We start from the raw sequence: 20,933 nt of genomic DNA, 5'->3' as shown, positions 1-20,933 counted from the left end.
TATAAGTTTTCGTTTGCTTTGTCTTGAAATCCACTTAACAAATTAATGCTCTCAAATAAATCAGGTCTAGACCCCATTGCGGCGTACATTAAACTTCCCACAATACGTCTGCATAATTTTTGCAATGCCAGGTCAACTTTTTCTCATTTAAAGATTTTCAAATCTATATTACTGTCTAAAGGAATGTTTATGGATTTACAATCCTGCATACCAAAACGAGTTAACACATTTTTTAGATATTCTTTTTGTCCTAATTCAGTAAGTCCCTCATTTAGTCTCTGTTTAACTTCTATACCTAAGTAATTTGAAATAACTCCTAAATCTTTCAAATGAAAATTTTCATTTAAAACTAGCTTTAACCTATCTAATTATCTGTCATCTGTACATAATATTGAAAGATCATCAACATATAACAATACAAATGATTTGTTGTTTTTATTCGATTTAAAGTATAAACAATAATCATTCTGTGATCGGTCAAAACCTTGATTTCGCATGAAAGAGTCAAATTTTTTGTTCCAACATTTTGGAGATTTTTTTAGACCATACAGTGACTTATTTAGCCTACTTACTGTATTACTATTACTTTTATTTTTACCTGGTAACACCATGAATACCTGTTCTTCTATATCTCCATACAAAAAGGCACTTCTCACATCCATTTGGTGTATTGGTCTACCCATCTTGCTGCTCACTACCAGTAAAATGCGGAAAGTTGTTAACTTTGCTTCAGGAGCATATACGTCATACAACTCAGGACCACTTCTTTGTTGAAAACCGCGCGCAACAAGTCTTGCTTTATATTCTCGGTCACCTTTTTTTTTAAACACCCACTTACTATCTATGAGGTTTTCATTCACGGGCCAAGGCACTTCAGTCCACGTATTGTTTTCACGAAGCACTGCCAATTCTTTTTCCATCGCATTCTTCCATTTTTCACTATCTGTACTGGTTATGGATTCTTCGAAGGTCATAGGTTCTTGTGTTTCGGTGTAGAAGGTCACATCATAGTCTCTCATCCAATCTGGCCTTCTAACTTTTCTCTTTTCCAACTGTTCATTCTCTTTTCCTTCTTCTGCATTCTCTTTGTCTAATTCAAATTCTGATTCTTGTATTGGTTTATCTTCACTGTTTATGTCTGTGTCCAAATCTAACAAAACTACATTAACTTCATTTTTCTTCTCTTTAGTTGCCTATCCATATCCTACCAAAATTCCAAGTTTGCTCTTTGAATCCAATTTCTTTCTCTTGTTTTTAATTATGTGCACCGCTACTTTGGAACCAAATTCATGAAACATATTCATCTCGCATTTTTTGTCAAACCAAAGTTCATAAGGTGTTTTGTTTGGAATGGAACTACATCCAATTCTATTTAACACAAAAACTGAAGTGTTAATAGCTTCTGCCCACAGATTTTTGTCCAAACGTTTGCTATGCAATAACGTTCTAGCGGCTTCTACAAGGGTTCGCATTTCTCTCTCTGCTCGGCCGTTTTGCTGTGGAGTATATTCACACGACCTTTCATGAAGCATTCCTTTATTGTTTAACAATTTTTTCACTTCTAAATTCATGAATTCCAAACCGTTATCTGTTCGTAACTTCTTAACTTTGTTCTCTGTTTGTGTTTCTACCATATTCAAATAATTCTTGATGTTCTCTGCTGCTTCTGACTTATTCTTTACGAAATATACATATCTATAATTGGAAAAATCATCCTTCAGCATCAAAAAAATATCTTGCCTCTCCCAGTGATGGTACTTCAATAGGCCCTTCCAAATCAGCATGTATAAGCTTTCCTATTTTTTTAGCTCGTGACTCACTATGTGAGAATGACAGCCTGTGCTGCTTTCCTGCCAAACAATCTTGACAAAATGGGTTGGCAACATCCTTGTATTTTATTTCATTCCTTCTCAATACCTTCTTTACTTGATCAAAATTGACATGGGCTACTTTACGATGCCAGTTTGTCAGACTTTCTGTTATACTGCATAGTGACATACTCTCTGGAGGTTTCAACTTCATTTTATATAGTCGTTCTTTTCTCTGAGCAACTGCCCTCACGTATCCGTTTTTATCTCGGAACTCGCTCTCTTGTTTATTAGACTGCATCATTAGACCTTTATCTAGAGCAACATATGTTCTGTGGCTCCGCTATCTAGCCACCAGTCACATCCACCATTTGATTCCCCAATCAAAGCTGATAAACAAGATACTCCTACTAACGCTTGTGTAACATTTACTTTTGCATTTTTTTCATCGCTTTCTGCATTACCACCTTCTTCCTTTTTCTTCTTATTTTTGTTAAACCAACAGTCTTTAATTAAGTGTCCCTCTTTTCTGCAGCAGTGACATATTTTCTTGGTCTTTTCTGGACAATTCTTCTTTATATGACTCCTTTTATTGCACTGAAAACATACTATATCTTTCCGTTGTTGTTGAAACTTGTTTGACCTAAATGTTTTTGTGACTAAAGCTGTCCCTGAACTACTAGGTTTGTTTCTTTCTTCTTCTACTAACAATCTTGACATCAGTTCTGACAAAGTTTGTTTGTCTTCTGGCATGGATTCCCACGCTGAAACAAAGTACTTTAAACTTTCGGGTAGAGACATAAGTTTTTTTGTGATTGCCATTTTATCGCTTATTTCTTCTCCTTGTAGTTTCAGATTTCCTTGAATTTCTTCAATTTTTGATATCAACCCAGATATGCCACCTTCGCCATACTCCAAGCCAAAAAACTTCTGCTGCAATAAATGTACACTTATCTGAGATCTATTTTCATAGATTGTCACTAATTTTTGCCACATTTCCGCTGCTGTGGTACATGGCAATACATGGGTAAGGGGCTTTTCTTCCAGTCTACACACAATTACTTATTGAGCCTTTGCATCTTTCATAATCCATTCTGTAACTTTCTTATCCGTTTACAGCAGCCTTGTTAATAACTTCAAACAGTCCCTTGGATTTTAAACACACCAATGTTTGAAATTTCCAAAGTGTCCAATTTTCTCCATTCAACTGAAAAAAGATGAATCCAAAAGTACAAAAAGTAACCACGCGTCTCTTATTCTGACATAACCTTCTTCTTAACTAGACCCTAGTCTACATTCGTTCCTCGGACCATAGATGTAGGATATATTTTATTGGTTCGTTTTACGATTACCAACAAATTACTACCCAAATCAAAAAAATATAAATAAAGTATGGCTCCAGTCTGACATACAAAACAATTGAATATTAATTCCCGTTTTAGCGAATTGCCTATTTTAAATGAAACACCCTGTAGGTTTTCCATTTTTGTATATCACGGGTTAATCCAAGTGGAAAATGTTCCTTAATTTTTTCGATAGCTCTAATAGTTTTGGAGATAATGAGTTCAAAAGGCAATTAAAATAAGAAAGAAACATATTTTAATCAAAACATTGGCATTTGACGATTTGATAAAAGGGTCTAGTGACACTTCATTGTCAACATTTTGCAAGCAGTGATAGGTGTTCATAAATCTTGGAAATGGAGAATTAGAAAAGTAATTAGTAGAAATCCTTGACTGATGACTTGACTCAGCATTTTGTGGAAACTATCATAGAGAATCGATTTTTACAAATCTTGTTCATAACCTAGATTTTTAAGTAAGAAAATGGCCGTACCTATTATATCTGTAATTTAAAGCATTCACAAATCTTGTTTCTACTTGATTCATTATGAAGAAAATTCTAAAGTGTTTAAAACATAGAGATATGGTATTTATAGCATTTATGGCCTTATTTAATTCTTAATAATTATCCTAGCATTTTATTGGCGCTTAGAACAATGTTTTCAATATGTGCTTCAAATGCAACTTAACATATAAGGTTATATTCAAGTCTCTGACGCTGTTGACACGTTTTAGGTTCCCATTAATAAAATATTATATTGTTGAGTTTGGGAACAAATAATAAACGAAGATTTTTCGTAGTTTAAGAACAATTTATTTTTATGACAGTATGAATTTAATCTATTGAAATCATCTTGGAAAGTTTGAACATTAATCAGCACGTAAAAAGCACTTATATCGATGAGAACAATACTGAATATTAATGGGAAACACCCGTGATGCACACTTTCGACTATTTATTATTAATAACCACAAATTTATAAGTCGGTGAGCCATATAAAAAGATTGATTTTGATTGATTGATTTTGTTTAAATGGGTTTTCATTTTGGGTTGATTTGACATTCAAACAAAAGTTCATGAAATATAATAAATTCAAGTATTTAAGAAAAAAATATTTAGTATTAACATTGGGCCATAAATTGTTACGTTACTTAATTTTATAGAATATTTTCTAAATTCTCATTCAGTTTGGACTAAATTTGATCTTTTCCTACTTTTTTTCATACAACTGGCTGAAGTAGCAAAAAAATATTTTTTTTTACTCACTACTCCTTGGCCGTAATGTAACCATTTGATAAAGTCGACAGCATCAAAACCTGTTGAGTTCTGGACCCAGCAACTGATTTATTATGCAACAATATAGAAACTGTGTCTACAGCCATTATTCACTGATTATTACTATCTGAGACCGTCGGTGGTTTTGATAGGGCATCTGCCACGATGTTTTGTACGTCTTGGAATGTTGTCGATTTTCAAGTCGAATGCTTGCACTCCTAAAGCCCACCCAGCCAATCTACCAGTTGGCGATCTCAGCATCACAATCCGTCGAAATCAGTACAATCAGTATAATTCTTTTCGGCAACTGTTACTAAACGACTGGCGTATTCGACCGATCTTTCGTCTGGACCCTCCACCTGGAGTAGACATAAGCATCAGTCTTAACAATGTATGGCACGTTAATATCAGCTTGACATAAGAAAGGCGCGGAAGTTAATAAAACGTTAGGCTTCTCGAAAGAGTCTTGTTGTAATGGTTCGCAAGATCACGAATCATTTTTTTTTGTCAAATGACTTAGTATTTTAGAGAGAGTTGTAAAGCTTGGAATAAATCTGTGTAACCACGACCAGGTGTGAAGAAAGCTGATTGACAAGGTTTGTAATTGCAGCGACCTTGTGACGATCAGCTTTGATCCCATCTCGTCCAATAGGGTGGGCAATATATTGAAATGCAGAACGTACAATCCGTTTTCTTCATTTTTAGCTTGTAAGGTCGTAGACGACTCAAGTCAAGTCAAGTATTTAATGTGTGGATCAAAAGTAGAAGATTGAATGAACAAATATTCTAGATATCTTAGCATCTGTATATGAGGCAAACCTGAACAGAAAAAAAGACCAAAAAGCATACCTTTGCAAAGTTAAATCCCAAACGCCGTAAAGAATGGTACTTGATGATAACCACTTTTTAGGTCCAATGTAATTAGCTTTTCCAGTTGCATGTTCTTCGTAATAGCATTCAGTCGCCGGTAATCAACACACAGTCATGAAGTTTCCGCCTTTTTTTCGGTATATGAACATCCGGTTAGTAAGTAAGTTAGTTAGTAAGTAAATTAGTATGATTTTGGGCTCTACATACGGAGTAGCCTCTGTCCTTTTGTCGAACAAATCCTTGTTTTGATCCAGTAGTGTATGTTCCTGATTATTTAAAAGAGCAATAGCGGGTCTTTCAGCCTCTCGGATATGTCGTTTCTTAGCTTCGGTATATTGAGGCCAATATGGAATTGTGTTATAAAGTCAACACCCAAAAGAGTTCTGCTGTCTTTGTAGGCTGGAACAGCAATCATATTCATTCATTCATGAGGTATTCGATCGGCAAATACTAAATTCACTGAAGTGGTCTCCAATGGTTGTTAAATAGCATTTAGGAGGCTTAGTAATTTCGAACCTGCAATCCTGCATCTTGCTCTGGAATCTACAAAAGCAAACCCGGATTTGTTTTGTTTGGTATCACAGGTCTTAACAATGATGTCAGTAGATTTGAAGGTTCACCAAAATCAACAGTAAGCATTTCAAGAGTATGCGATGGTCGTTGACGGCGTAGATTTACAATTTGAATGAGTATATCCAGGACTACCGCAACCATAACACGTGATAACTGTGGATGACTGGTAAGAAGGGCTGACTGTTTAAGAAAAACAGGAGGATGAGCTTTTCTCAACCTCTTTGGATTTAAATTTTCTGCAAATAACTTAACTACCAACACCTTTAACACGTTAAAGTAAAACACGTTTATCTATCGCTCCGTATAAAATGGTTAAAACAGTGGTTTTAAAGTGCGGATTAATTTCGAATCTTGACGACAAAAGTATAGAAAATTACGCGGAACTTTAGTGGATTAGTTTCAAGTGAATCCTAGTTCATTATCATTAGTAATTTTACAAAAAACGTGTATAAACAACCAGAGATAGTAATAAATTAAAATCTCTTATCGTACTTTTTAGTTTTTTTGATTAGGCCGGTCAGCTGTGACCGTAGAATGTTTTGTTTGTAAACAACAATATCATAATACCTGTTTGGAGTCTCCCTACCCAACTGAAGTACTTAAACTTCAGGGATTTTCTCACCGGTGTAATCAATGCTTGTCCGGTGATAACACAGAATCCGATAATACTATAAAAAAGTTGCTAGTGGAAATGAATAACAAGTTCGATGTTATGCAGTCCAATATTGGTGACCTGAGATCCACCCAAACAAATCTACAGGTCTCGATTGAGTTCCTTGGAGGGAAGATCGACGACTTCAATAAAAAGATGATTGAAATGGAAAATTCAGTCAAGGAGATACCAAAGATTGAGTCAAAGGTAACAGATCTAAATAAACAAGTATGTGAATTGAAAACATCCGTTAATATTCTGCAGCAGCAAGCAAGAATGAATAATCTAGAAATAAATAATATCCCAGAAAAGTGCGGAAATGATCTACGTATGGTAATTAACTCAGTCTTTGATGCTCTTGGTACCGAAAAGGATACCTTTCAATCTTACAAGAGGGTTGCCCATCTGAATGCTGATAACAGGACTCCGCGTTCTATAAATGTTACTATGAAATCCAAAAATGATAAAGATGCTGTCATTGCTGCTATCCGGAAAAAGAAAGGTCTTAAATTAAATGAAACAGGATTATCCCGAAATGATTCGGCTATATACATTAATGAGCAGCTGACATTTGAAAATAAAGGGTTATTCAAGAAAACCCGCGATTTTTGCAGAAAAAATCCAGGAGCCAAGTGCTGGACTTTTGACTGCAAAATATACTTGAACCATAAGGATAAAGTGATACAAATATTATCTAAAAACATGCTGAAATGACCTTGTGTGTGAAATTTTAACGTAAATTTAATATACTGTTTTTTCTAGTTTTTTTTTATCAATGGCGTTTAAAATTAAATATCAGAATGTGGGTGGGATGAGAACAAAATTGCAAGAGTTTTATTTATCTACATTAAGTGATCAAGCGGATGTTTTCTGTGTTACTGAGTCTTGGCTCAATAATAATATTTTTGACTCTGAGTTCATTGATACAAATTATTACGAAGTTTTTAGGTTGGATCGAGATCTACTTAGATCAAAAAAAAGATGGTGGGGGTGTTTTTATTGCAGTCGCGAAAAAGTTCGAATCAGAAGCACATTTTGATTGGAGCTGTGATGGGATTTTTGAGGATCTGTGGTTGGAAATTAAGCTGCAAGCATCTGTGTCTATTCTGCTGTGTTGTGTATATGCTCCTCCTGAATCTAGTGTTGAAAATCTCAATGCGCACCTAAATAAAATTTCTAGTATTGTGCAGATGTGTCCTGCAAAAAAATGTGTTATTTTGGGCGATTACAATGCTTCGAAAGTAAAGTGGATATTCGATAGTGGCGATAGTTGTTACGTACCCTCAGAGATATCTGGATTATATGGTGAGTCACTCATTGATTCTTTCAATTTAATTAATGTTGATCAATTCAATAATGATAATGCAGGATTTTTGGACTTGGTCTTTAGTAATTTTAAAAATGTTAGCGTGACGAGGTCTGTGGACCCTTTTGTAGTGGAAAGAGTTACTCAACATAAATGTATTGATATTTTGATTGATACAAACATACAGGAATCACTTAAAGGAAAGTTTTGAGAAATTGAAATACAGGTATGCAAACTATGGCGTAATAAACGTAGAGCTGTCACGTATTCCGTGGTTGGATCTTTTTAAAGACTTGAAAGTTGAGGACTGTGTATATATTTTCTATGAAAGGGTTTACGGGGTGGTCATGGATAGTGTTCCGAAGAAAAAAGTAAATAATAAATTTCATACTTGGTACATTCCAAGTACGAGAGCGCTTATTAAAGAAAAATATAAACTACACCAAAGATGGAAAAAGTACAACAATCCTGTTGATTACGTCATATTCTCTAATTTGAGAAGGAAGGTCAGAGCTGCAATAAGCACAGACTACAAAAACTATGTTAAAAACACTGAGAGTAATCTGAAAGATAATGTGAAATCATTCTGGAGCTTTGTAAATAATAAAAAAAATCAAAAAACATACCAAAATCAGTAACGTATCAAAATCGTAGTTTTTATGCTAATGCGGATATCTGTGCAGCATTCTCTGATTTTTTTTCGATTGTCTATGAACCTGATACAACTCCTTCGAGAATCCCGTTGTTAGAACCGCCATGTGACACTGTTGTTTTAAATTTCATATCCGAGGACCAAATCAGGATCCAGCTAAGTAAGCTTGATATAAATAAAGGCCCTGGACCTGATAACCTACCCCCGATATTATTCAAATCATGTGCTGAATCTTTAGTGCAGCCACATTTTATTATTTACAATAAAAGTTTATCTGAAGGGCAGTTTCCAACTATTTGGAAGTGTGCCAAAATAATACCTGTGCACAAGAGTGGCAGCAAGGTTGACGTCAGAAACTACCGACCTATATCTATTCTTTCCGTTCCAGGGAAAATGCTGGAAGCTATAATTACCAATGAGTTATTTTTCAAATTAAAACATGTTCTTGGAGATACACAACATGGTTTTTTTAGGGGTAGGTCGGTTGCTACTAATCTCTCACTATATGTCCAGGATGTTTCTGAGGCGTTAGATAATAGGGTGCAGATAGATGCTGTGTACACCGACTTCTCAAAAGCTTTTGATAAGGTTCACCACCCAACAATGTTGATCAAATTAAAAAATTTCGGTGTACACGGTTGTCTTTATAAAATTCTTCAATCCTACATCAGTCCTCGGACTCAGTTTGTAGAATTGAATTCTGCAAAATCCCAAACGACCCGCATTACATCTGGAATTCCTCAAGGGGGACCATTGTTATTTTCACTGTTTATCGCAGATGTCAGTAAATGTTTTCTTTTTGCTAAATCAGCATCATACGCAGATGATCACAAATCATACGCGCCCGTGAAAAGCCTCAACGACTGTCATAAGTTTCAAGAAGATCTTGATCGTTTTTATGAATACTGTGTGAAAAATCGTCTATTTTTAAATATTGATAAATGTTGCTGTCTTAAGTTCAGCAGGCGGATAAATGATATAAACTTTGACTACACATTCAATGGTGTAAAAATAAAAAAAGTAGAGCAGATTAGGGATCTTGGAATAACTATAGATGTAAAATTAAGTTTTGATATCCACATTATAAAAATTTAGGTTTTATATTAAGAGTTAGCTAGGAATTTCAGGATCACAAATCGCTTATCATTCTATACAATTCCTACGTTCGATCTCACCTTGACTATGGCGGTGTGATATGGAGTCCTCAGTATCATAAATATATAGACAGAATCGAGAGAATACAAAAAAAGTTTGTTTTCCATTTAAATTTTAGATTTAACCGTAACTTACTAACTCATTCGTATGAAGCTAGTCTTAATTTCTACCATGTACTGAAGTTATCTGTTAGAAGAATTATCTCCAGTGCTATATTTTTGCATAATATTATTAATAGTAGGATTGACTGTCCTTTACTGTTGTTATTATTTTCTGCTTATCGTAGATATAGGTAGGTACCTACTTATAAGTTTTACTTTGTTAATTAAATAATGGTATAATTGTTAGTGTGTATTTGTAAATTGTGAAGTTAGTTCTTCATGTTAGGGCACCTTTGTAATAAATAAATAAATAAATAAATAAATAAATAAACTATGTCCATAAGCTTGGGCTTGGGCTTCTGGACTTAGGATGGGGAATTCAACTTCGGGTTAAATTCAGCAAGGCTGTCTTCGATTGCTCTACACTTGTCGATCATTTTTAGAAAATCACGAAAACTGTATCGAGGCAGCTCTATAAACCATTTCTAACTTGTGCTCGTTCGGCAAAGGAGTACAATTTCAAAAGCAGTGCACAGGTCAGGTTTAGGAACAGATTTGTTGGTTTATTCTTTGTTGTACTGGTTTGTTAAAGCCAAGAGCATCACGTAATGCATCCGAAACTTCAGCCCATAAGATGTTTGATTTATTAGTACCTTGATACCAGCTACTAGATGCAGCTGAGCCATCTAGTAGCTTGCGTAAAACTTTCACAGCATTGTCGTCACTAATGTTCAAACAATCCTTGTAGACAGTGATGGCTTCGGCGTCTTCTTCTGACCTGCCAGAAAACCTGTGAGCCGCATTTGGAGAAATTGGCCAGGGTCAGCAATTTTGTCTAGAGTCATTTTGGACGATCGAAGATTATAAGGCATAAATAAGAGACGGGCAGTTTAAATGCGTGTGATGTCTCGAATAACACTTTTCGTTTAAGGACCGGGCACGTTGCGTTGAAAACCAGAAAAAATGAGTAAATCTTAACACCAGGCCACTGGAATGTCCGTATTTACCAGAAAAGAAATTTTAACTTTTAGAAATATCTTAAAATGTCCAGAAACTTGTTGCAGGAAACTGTAATGCCGAGTTACGTCATTCGATATCGCTACACTCACATGTTACCAGAAAAGTACAATTTTTAATGATCACAAAAGCACTAACTCCAATCTAAAAGCCAATGAGTTAGTGGACATACTGAAACCCCAGGCTCAAGTTGGGACATTACGTATGTAGCGGGATTTGGTGGAAACCACAACTCGTCGCACTACACTTTCACGTTTAATAAAATTTATGTCAGAAACATAATAAAACGTTTAAGAATTGAATAACAAATAAAAGAAAAGATATAACAAAACTTCTATGATGCATGCAGAACGGAGGTTAACCTATCTGTTGTTAAAAGTCACGTAAAACAAGAATTTCGGTGTGAAAAATACTTTCTTTCGAATCCTTAATGTGCAACAATCAAACATCTAGTATTAGAAAAGTTTTATTTAAAAAAATATCTATATTTCTATATATATTTTAACTTCTGGTGTATGCTATGAAGCATGTATTTAATGATATCTTACTAAAACAGGACTCAGTTTTACAACGTTGGGTCACAATTAGCTACTTTGTGGACAAAAAAAAGTATAACATTTTGACTTTTTTTTATTTATTTTTCTTGTTAGTCCTAAGAGAAAAATGATCTGATCCTGCACTTCACTTGTTGCTATGTGGTAATAAAATTAAAAGGTAATTGCTATATCAACATTACATTTATATGATTAAAGATTGCTCCTGTAAGTCCACAGCAAAGTATAGAATCAGTTATACCAATGTCACCAAGTCTTTATCCATATTGTAACATTAGGATAGTGATAATTGTTTAATATGTTATAAGGTATTTTATGCATTAGTAAATGTTTTCTAAAAGGAACACTACTGGATCGAGAATATAATTCGTTAGAAAGTACAAGTTAGATTTGCTCTCTGCCTTTCGAGCTTTCTACGAGATTTCGATCTCCTTCTTCTGAAGAGGGGAAGAGGAAGCACAGAAAATAGGCGTGAAAATAAAAAAAAAAGATGATAAGAGAGATGGGTCGAGTTATATGATAAATAGAAAAGAAAAACGAAGTAAAACAGCGGCAAAATCTTTAATTGGCCAGTGCACAAAAAACGACAAATTACAATGATGATGATTAAAGCCGCAAATTTATAAAAGATACTTGTAATAAAAGATATTATTTAATTCTAAAAACTCTAAGGTCAAAAAAATAAGCAACTGACCCCAGCTTCGGTATAGGTGTGCTAGAAATAAAAAACCAAACTTACATAAAAATCTTATATATTGACCATATTATATACATTACCTTTAGAATCTAAAATACATAATATTACATGTCAACGGAGAACTGTTTTCTAGTTATAAATACATAGGAATATATATATATATTCATGTGATTGCTTTGTACAAAACATTTCTAAAATACCTAGAAAACTACATTTTTGATTTTTTTGTATAAAACTCTACGTGTATATGTATAATATGTATATAAATGCTTTTTTTTATCGTACCGCTTATAACTTCGTACATTCCTTAAGCAGATGTTCGCAGTTTAGTGCCTATACTTAACAAGTGACTATAGGTATGCAGGAAAGATTTTTCCCTCCACTATACATCTAATACAAATACAGTTCGTTATTAAATAAATGGATTGCACAGCATCTCCTTACTTATACTAGGCTTACAGTGACAATTTCTTCATGAATTAATTCTTGAAATTGGTTCAAACAAACAAATTTGACAAGTGCAATGAACCACTTTGATATCAAACAGTAGTCAAATAAATTAGCGAACTTTTTACGTCAATCCCACGCATGTAACCATTTTTTTACCATAAACCATAATTACAAAAAACATAATTACATAAAACATAATTACAACTTTTGCTACAAATAGGTAGTAGGAGACTCTGATATTCGAAAGGTGTACCGGGTGTCTCACATTTCCATATAACATATAACGTATACGTCACATATGCTGCTAAAATACTTTTCAGTGTATAGGTCTTAGAACGCGCTAAGTATATTCGCATAATATACAAGAAACGAATATTTTTTATCAGCAATGATAGTACTTCTGAAAAAATCCCTAAAAAGTTTATACATAATCTATTCCACCTATTCATATACTCGGAATATTTTCCAAATATTCTACTAAGAAAATTTCTTTGAGTAGATTTTTAGCACTTAGTTTTTTTATTACATTACAAAAGTCTCATGTGATGTTAAAAATCGTGGGTGGAAAAGCCTCCAAGATGAAATGCATTTGGGAGCGAATAAAATTATATCATGATTCAAATTCCATAAATTTTCAAAACACGGCTATTAGCTACTACTAAACAAGACGCTCAAAACAACTTCAAGCTGAATAAAAAAATATATATGATTAACAATCAATTGGATAAATAATTCTAGTAAATAACCATAGTATATAACCGATCTGCTTTATCTATATTCAAAGGGCATAGCAACTAACCAATAGGTTATAATTTGTCGATGGTTGTAACTTCAATTTTGTATAAGACGTGTGTACGTTCGCGGTCCGGCTTTGAAAGACATTTTTCTTCCAAAGAAGGTTTTGATGTTTATTTCAAAAAAGTAGTAAACTTCGACAAACTTAAAATAGCTTCAAATGTTACAAATAAAATATGACTATCAAGCATTTCCTATATGAAAAGTTTATCCACGTAAGTTTTAGCAAGAATTGAATATATTCAAGAATAAATAAATTATAGAAACTCATTATTTTCAATTTTTCAAAATACCTCAATCTAGCAGAGATAAAATTGCCAATTAAATGTCAGTCAATTCCAAATAGTGAGTGAAAATCTAAAACTTTTATTTCGGCAAAACTTTGTTAAAAACATCTAAATAAGGTTTTGATTAGTACAACACCTGTAGAAGATCCGTACCATTATGCACATTCCAACAATATACCTAGATTGTACTAAGTATTATATAAGTTGCGGCTAACGTGTAAACTTGATTTGTGTGTAAACTAGCTGTGTAGTTTACAAGGTAACTAAGCTGTTGACTATTTTAATAGAAAACGCTTTTTCACCTCTATTATCGGCTATTTTATAAACTAATAAAGAGTTTGTTTAATATAAATTTACTAGAAATCTGTATTAGTTGGTTACTTTATGAACTATCCGTTGCAGTCTAGCTAACATAAGAACCATAATTTATAATAATACAAAATAGCCAAACCATTTCCAACCAATTCTGTGGCTAATGGAGAAATAAATTTAGGTTATGTTAGTACTTTTCTTTTTTTTATACTATGAGGGTGTGTTGTTTACATTTTAAACGTACTTTTAGTATACTAAAATGGACCACAAAGAAACATTTAACGCTACGTTATTAAATCTGAATTGTAAAGAAGCAAATCATTCCAAACTTCATTATGACAGCAGTTATACAAAAGTGGTGTCGAAAGATTAATGAACTTACGTGTCACTAGACTATCAACTATGCAAAAATCTGATTATTATTGGAATAAGCATTTTGATTTAAAACGAGTTTCTGGCAAAATAACAGCTTGCATGAATGATGTGGTTGATATTATTAAAGAATGTCATCAGTCAACTGGACCCGGTGAAAGACAAGCTACAACAAAGCTAATGAATCAAAAATGTTCAAATATATCTCAATAAATTGTAATATTGTTTATTGACGGATGTAAGAAATGCCAGTTAAAAAAGAAAAAAGTAAGGTAAGAAAAAACTGCAAATGGGAGTTTCCTATATTAACAGCACTAGTCCTTCTAATGACCAAATAAAATAGGAGAAATAGAAAACAGTACAAGCTTACAGAGCTGCTCAATGTGCAAAGAAGATGATTTATGTTTACATTACACATTACACACACAACAAACAAAGGACAGAAAAGATAAGAAAAGATTGTCGGGAAGTAATTGGGAAAAAATATTTTCACGAATTGATTTTTGGAAGCAAAATTTCTTGTTTCCCGATTATTTCAAAAAAGACACAGAAATAAGCATTAGTAGTGCTTTTGATTAGTTTCAGGTTCATCACAAGGTTATGTAAGGCGTCAGTGTAAAAAACATTGAATGAACAAAAAAATTAAAAGCATTGCTCTGGGATACACCTGTAACAGCGAATTATTATTATTATTATTATTATTAGTGCTAGCTTCATACTTTTAATTGTTTGGCGCCTTAGTTGATGTGCCATATATCTAAACAATCTTTCTACCTGCTATACAATAATTTAAGAAACACACAAATTTTTATATAATAAACAAATTTAAAACAAAGGTTAGCATTTTGTGGGTAACTATTCCAGCTAGTATGTAAATCATAAACCATGGTTGGTAAGTTTCTAAAGTAGCCTAATGTTCGGCTATATTGTATTACTATAAATTATGGTTTTATATTAGCTAGACTGTAACGATTAGTTTATAAACTAACCAGGTAATATAGTTTTCTAAATAATTTCAACTAAATTAGCCAAGTTGGATGAAAATGCGTTTTCTATTAAAATAGCCAACAGTTTGGTTAGACTGTAAACTGCACAGCTAGTTTACAAACTACTCAAGTTTGCGCATTAACTGTAACATATATATTATATAAATACATATACCAGTAGAGTGCATTTGGCTTTATCATAAATACATGTTAAGAATACAAGTAGATAAATAGAATATGCTATTTCAAATTTCTTGGTAACACCTTGTGTGAGACCCCCAGTATAATGTATTTTCACCTGTGACTAGAAATCTTATGCCTAGAAGTCTCACGCGTCGAAACTTTATGTTCATTTTTTCGATCTGAGCATTCACACGGTACGGTAATTTATTTGATATCCTCAAAAACTACTGTAAACTGTTCATCCCTACTTGTAAACTCTTCTTGGCCAAATTGAACCTCTTTTTTTATCTTAATTATCTTCTTTCGATGTTACATAGGTACAAAAAAAATTCCAGCAACAATAAGAGCAAGGGCAGCATATATTTTTCTAATTCTTATAGAATTTTGTGGAATAGACTGGGGCTTAAACATTTCAACCAACTAAGGACTGTTATGAATAAAAACTGTTTTAAAACAACTGACAAAGTAAAACATAACCTCCATATTTATCAAGGAATTAAACCCTTACACTTCATGAAGTTATTGTCAGTGTAAAACTAGTATTACCGCTTCGGTTAGCTTCACAATTATAATCTATTTGTAAGCTTGGGCAGTTAACGAGAAGTAAATCATTGCGTTGTCGGTACTCGTGTGCCTGTTTTAGGCCGCTTCGGTGTGTTTCGTTATACTCGGCGTCGTTCGTGAAAGTCAAAGGGAAATACAGTCTCTAACGATTTACAACCAGTTGGGTCCCAAACAATTTTCTAAAATATTCACAGCGTCGTACCTCTCCATGTCGCTAAATATCTGCTTAAGTTCGGTTAAGGCGTTACTGTTCCTGTTCCTAGACTCCCACAGGTCCAATATACAGTCTGTCGGTGAGGGTTTTGTCGCGAAAAAGTTTATATACCGGTCGACGTTTAACGCGTGTGCCAACATTCTCCAGTCGTTGCCCCTTTGTACGGGAGTGTCGAGACAGTGGCACAGTTGCTTCCTAATTTGCTTACATAACCTAAACGTAAAGTCGTCGCACGTCGACACGCCCTTATCTGTCACTATCAAGTTTTTGGCACTCTTCTTCGAATCGCTCGATCGGCTCGTCTCGCTACCGTGCTGCAACGCTATTTTTGGCACTAGTTCGTTGTGGTTAAACTTGGTCTTGGAATCGGACACGTCGTCTCTGCACGTGATGTCGAACACCTGGTGGTACTCGAAGTTTTTCTGGTTCACTTTCAGCTTAAAACTCAGATTCCGGTTCACCTCGTACGATTCCAGGGTGAACGAGCAATGGAGACTGTTGCTGTTCGCTTGCCACACGTGCATGAACGGTATCTCCTGGTAGTTTGAGCCCGGTTTAGATTTCCAACCGTCGCATACCGATTCCATCGTCATGCAAAGGTTGTTGCCACCGTCTTGAAACAGCATCGATCTCGGTTCATCCAGTAGGTACCCTCCCAGACGTCTTTCCTGCCCGTAGACGGTTTCCATGGAACTGTCGGTGTCTTCCAAGATGTACACCCTGACACAGTAATCGACGGTGGTTTGGAAACAGAGTTTCGGCGCGAACGCTGCCAGCTTCAGTCTCTTGATGGCGTTGCCGTTCACGGATCTGCCCACGATGACGAAACGCGACAGGCAATCGGTGACCAAATAAGCGGCGTCGTTGTCCAATTGGCAAAACACGATCGTGTTGATCGTTTCCTGGCCGAGGGTTACCGCGTTCTGCCACTGGGAGTCGCTGCAGTCGCTCTGCAAGACGCTGATCGACCAGTTGTTCTTCGTTAGTTCCGCGCAGTGGGGTAGTTTCAAGATGACCGCCTTGTTAAGGGAGACGTTGGGGCCGCACGAGACCACCGGACTCAGTTGAGTCAGGTGCTCGGCCAGTTTAGGCCTGAAGCAGTCCTCGTTGAGTATCGACAGGAAGAGTTCTTGTTTGCGACTCCTGGAAACCGCTCCTTCCGGGACCAAGAGGTTGACTCCGGACTCGGGGAGGTTGAGGAAGGCGCCCGCGTGAGTCACGGCTGCGCTGGTATAGTTGCCGCTGGTCGTAGGTGTCACCGCGTAAGCGGCCGGCAAAGCGGACAGCGGCAGAGTTACGGAATCGGTCGCTACCTCGTACGTAGAATCCGCTGGAACAGAACGTAGTGTGAAGCGACGTCCTCGTTAAATGTTGAGATAACTCACAGTGATTGGTGCACCCGCTCAATTGACTCCGTTTCCCGCTAGACGATTCCAGAGTCGAGCTTGTCGCGGGTGACATTTGGATATCCGAAGCGGAAGCCAAATGGGGAACGTCATAATGATGTTCCGACGCCGATTTGGTTATCGACGTGGCGGGGGTGGTGTAAGGGTACTCGTAACAGGCGGGTACCGTCTGCGTCAAGTCTGGTTGCAAACTCAAGGACTTCTTGTCCTGTTCGGGAAAAAATTCTGGGTGGTAGTCTGGAAAGGCGAACAGAGAGCGTATGCGTTTGAGAATGTTAGTCTAACGATACATATCTATAGTCAAAACCGATCTTATTTTGGTTTTCTTTTACAGGCGTATACTATCTTGACGTGAAAAAAGGATAAGCTTATAATTTATAGTGGCTTAAAAGCTTTGACTTTGAGCTGCGAGTTTTGAGACTTCGACAATTTTAAGGGGAAATATGAGCAATAAAAAGCAATTTTCTGGTTTTTTGCGTCACAGAGCAAAAACTGTGATTTCAAATTTGATAAACTATTTTGAAAATGAAATAGAAAGTGGAAATTATCTACGAAATTGTTTAGGAATTCTGCAGAAAATTGTGCATTAAAAAAACACAGGTATATTACAGAACAAGACAAAAGGTGTAAACGACAGAAATGAAAGATTTCATTGAAAATGTGACAACCGATGTAACTTCCAATTTTGAAAGAAATTGTAAACGATTCATTGTAAACATTATCAACATTACTAATCCAGCCTGGAGTAGCCTCAAGCTGTCTTTGCTGATCCCAAGACCGGGCAAAAGAGGAGGGTTGTAGCAGCGGACCCCTGCTCTATGTAAAAAAAAAGATTTTTCCTAAAAAACCTAATCACAATGGAAAAACCACGAGGACAAAACAAGCATAGAAAAAGGAAAACGAATTGTACTACATGGAGTAACGAAAGACATCAGGAAGTTGCGAAAGTACATTACCACATGGGAACCAATTAACGAAAAAATGAAAAGAATGAATCTCAAAGTGTTGGGAAGAAATGTTGCGATTAAGATTAGTCCATAATAAAGACTTACTTTTTGAACACTGAGAATGGGAAGAAAGGAAAAGGCAATGAGGGAGACATATGCGAACAAAGTCAGTTGATGGTTCTAAATGGTCATTTTCAACATCCAGAGATCGACAAATACACATGGATACAGTCACCAAGAAACTTATTACGCATTATCGACTTTATTATAACAAGACAAAAATCTCGATTAACATGCATAGACCTTAAGTACAAATAGGTGCCCTCTTGTGGGAGTCACCACTACCTAAAGGAAAGATAAGATAAAGGAAAAATAACCTTAATTAATAAATCGAAAGAAAACCCAGACAATATTTAACGAGACGAAGAACCGGCAAACGAGGAAGCACTACTAATATTTAACACGATTAGCTTGAAAAACGAAAGTACAAAAATACTGTATAACACCCTACTGGGTCAGAAAATACAAAAGGTGGAATTCAATGATATAGAAGAAGAATACAAATACATAAAGCAATACAAATACATCCAGCCGCAGAGGAAAGGTGAAATTACCACAAATACTTAAGCTCAAAAACCTTAAACGACAAATTAAGGTACAAATAATCGCAAGCCAGAGTACGAAGAATGATAATCGAAAAAACCAAAAGGAAGAAGAAAACGTACAGAAAGTAGGAGATTCCTTAGAAACATGACAATAGAACTGAAACAGAAGGTATAGACAAATGTTGGTATAAGAACGTCTTCAATAAGACCAACATTAGCAAAGATTAAGAAAGTGTGTAAAACTTTAAAAAATGGCAGAGTTCCGGCCCCAGGTGAACTTGTAAAATACGGAAGCGAAAAACTGTCTTGCCAACCATGCATAAAAAAGGGACACAAGAGCAATTGTGACAATTATCGGGGTATGGAGGTTACAAGTTCCATTAGTAGAATATATGCAAAAATTAACAAAAAAACAGAATAATTCGCGGATGTTCAAGTGGTTATTACACAAGACATGGATGACATCGACACATGACACGTAAGCTAATTGAGGAGTCTGACAAATCTGGCGACTAATTCTATTGAATACGTATTTATTATTTATATAATTACAATTAGATAGTAGACAATACAACACAATGTATTCAAATGTTTTGTTTCAAGTTCCTTACTACTAACTTGAACCGGTTTGTATTGGCCCACAATGACGACGTTAATAGCATTCGTCATGACTTTTTTTATACATAATTTCTTGTAGAGTCCTTAAACGGACTTCAACTGTTTTCGCAACTGCTTCCCGGGGACTGGATACCAAATTTTCATTCTCTTTTTATTACTTGAAATAATTATTATGATTAAATACCAGTTGTTGTAGATAGATGCTAAAATAAATTGAACTGTTTAATATTGTTACCGATAAGATAAAATTCATTTTATTATTAAGTTACCGAAATAATCAATACTATTTTTTTCTAACTTTTCAACACCTACTGTTTTATATTCTTGTAAAAATAACGATATGTGGCTATCACAAGACTATACTTAGATAAAATAATACTAATTCTAATAAACTTCTTATTTCTTCTGGTATATTATTTAAAATATATAATATATAATACAATATAATAGCATACTATGATTAGTGACCATATATTAAGACTGGATTTGACTATATGGAAGTTATTTTAACGACAGTTAGTTTTTACCCTATCGCTACGGTAATTGTTTTATACAAGAGCATCATTCATCATGGTTAGTATTATTATTAGATAGAAACCTAGTGTTCTAGAGGATAGGCTTCCTAAAATTACCCTAAACAGCAACTACAAAATGTAATTATAATGACATCATCTAATTTAATGAATGAATCTTATTGTCGAGAAACAAATCTGGGAAATATTCATTATAACGATTGCTGCCTAATATTAACCTAAAAATTTGGTGTAAAATCACTGTCATGCCGCCGCATCTTTCGCATGGGCATCTAACAAGTATTTCTAGATAGAAATCAGGGCATGGGCACTTTACTAAATGATAATTCATCCTCTGGACTATAGATGGCGAGACAAGTATCGCTCTGACTAATAACACACAACTGTGCTTCCCTGTCACCTTAACAGTAGTTTTAGAAAAATGCCTATTAATACTCTCTTATTATCAACATAAGTAACGAAATATCATTTAGTTTTATCCATGAAACTAACTTAAAATCCTGACTACTCCTGCAAATGGAATATAGTATCAAGGGTTAGTTATTACTGTTCTTTTTACTATTTTTCTTGCAATTGGAATATCTTTATTTGACTCTTTTCTGATTATTAGTATGGTTGCCGTCAGATTGTGAGATAACCACCCAAAATTGTTGCTCC

The 20,933-nt window shown here is 34.9% G+C and overlaps 1 protein-coding gene across 1 annotated transcript; it reads right to left on the bottom strand.

Annotated features, from left to right (window-relative positions):
- Positions 1-12,042: 12,042 nt before the first annotated feature.
- LOC132696268 (netrin receptor UNC5C-like) lies at positions 12,043-19,794 on the bottom strand. The gene is made up of 3 exons (XM_060661007.1): positions 19,737-19,794; positions 17,553-17,810; positions 12,043-17,497 (listed from the first exon to the last, which is right to left on the bottom strand). Exons 1-3 carry the CDS (start codon positions 19,792-19,794, stop codon positions 16,104-16,106), a joined length of 1,710 nt encoding a protein of 569 aa, XP_060516990.1. The 3' UTR covers positions 12,043-16,103.
- Positions 19,795-20,933: the final 1,139 nt, after the last annotated feature.

The sequence above is a fragment of the Cylas formicarius genome, unplaced genomic scaffold, assembly GCF_029955315.1.
Source record: "Cylas formicarius isolate icCylForm1 unplaced genomic scaffold, icCylForm1.1 PGA_scaffold_1__22_contigs__length_36826433, whole genome shotgun sequence".
Taxonomy (NCBI): domain Eukaryota; kingdom Metazoa; phylum Arthropoda; class Insecta; order Coleoptera; family Brentidae; genus Cylas; species Cylas formicarius.
This window is presented reverse-complemented; position numbering and strand designations above follow the sequence as displayed.

Excerpts from the sequence above, each read along its gene's own strand:
- LOC132696268 (XM_060661007.1), bottom strand. The coding sequence starts at position 19,794 with ATGACGAATGCTATTAACGTCGTCATTGTGGGCCAATACAAACCGGTT. Across the intron at positions 17,811-19,736 it reads CAAACCGGTTCAAGTTAGTA|ACTACCACCCAGAATTTTTT; the intron begins GTAAGGAACTTG and ends TCGCCTTTCCAG. Across the intron at positions 17,498-17,552 it reads GAGCGGGTGCACCAATCACT|CGGATTCTACGTACGAGGTA; the intron begins GTGAGTTATCTC and ends GTTCTGTTCCAG.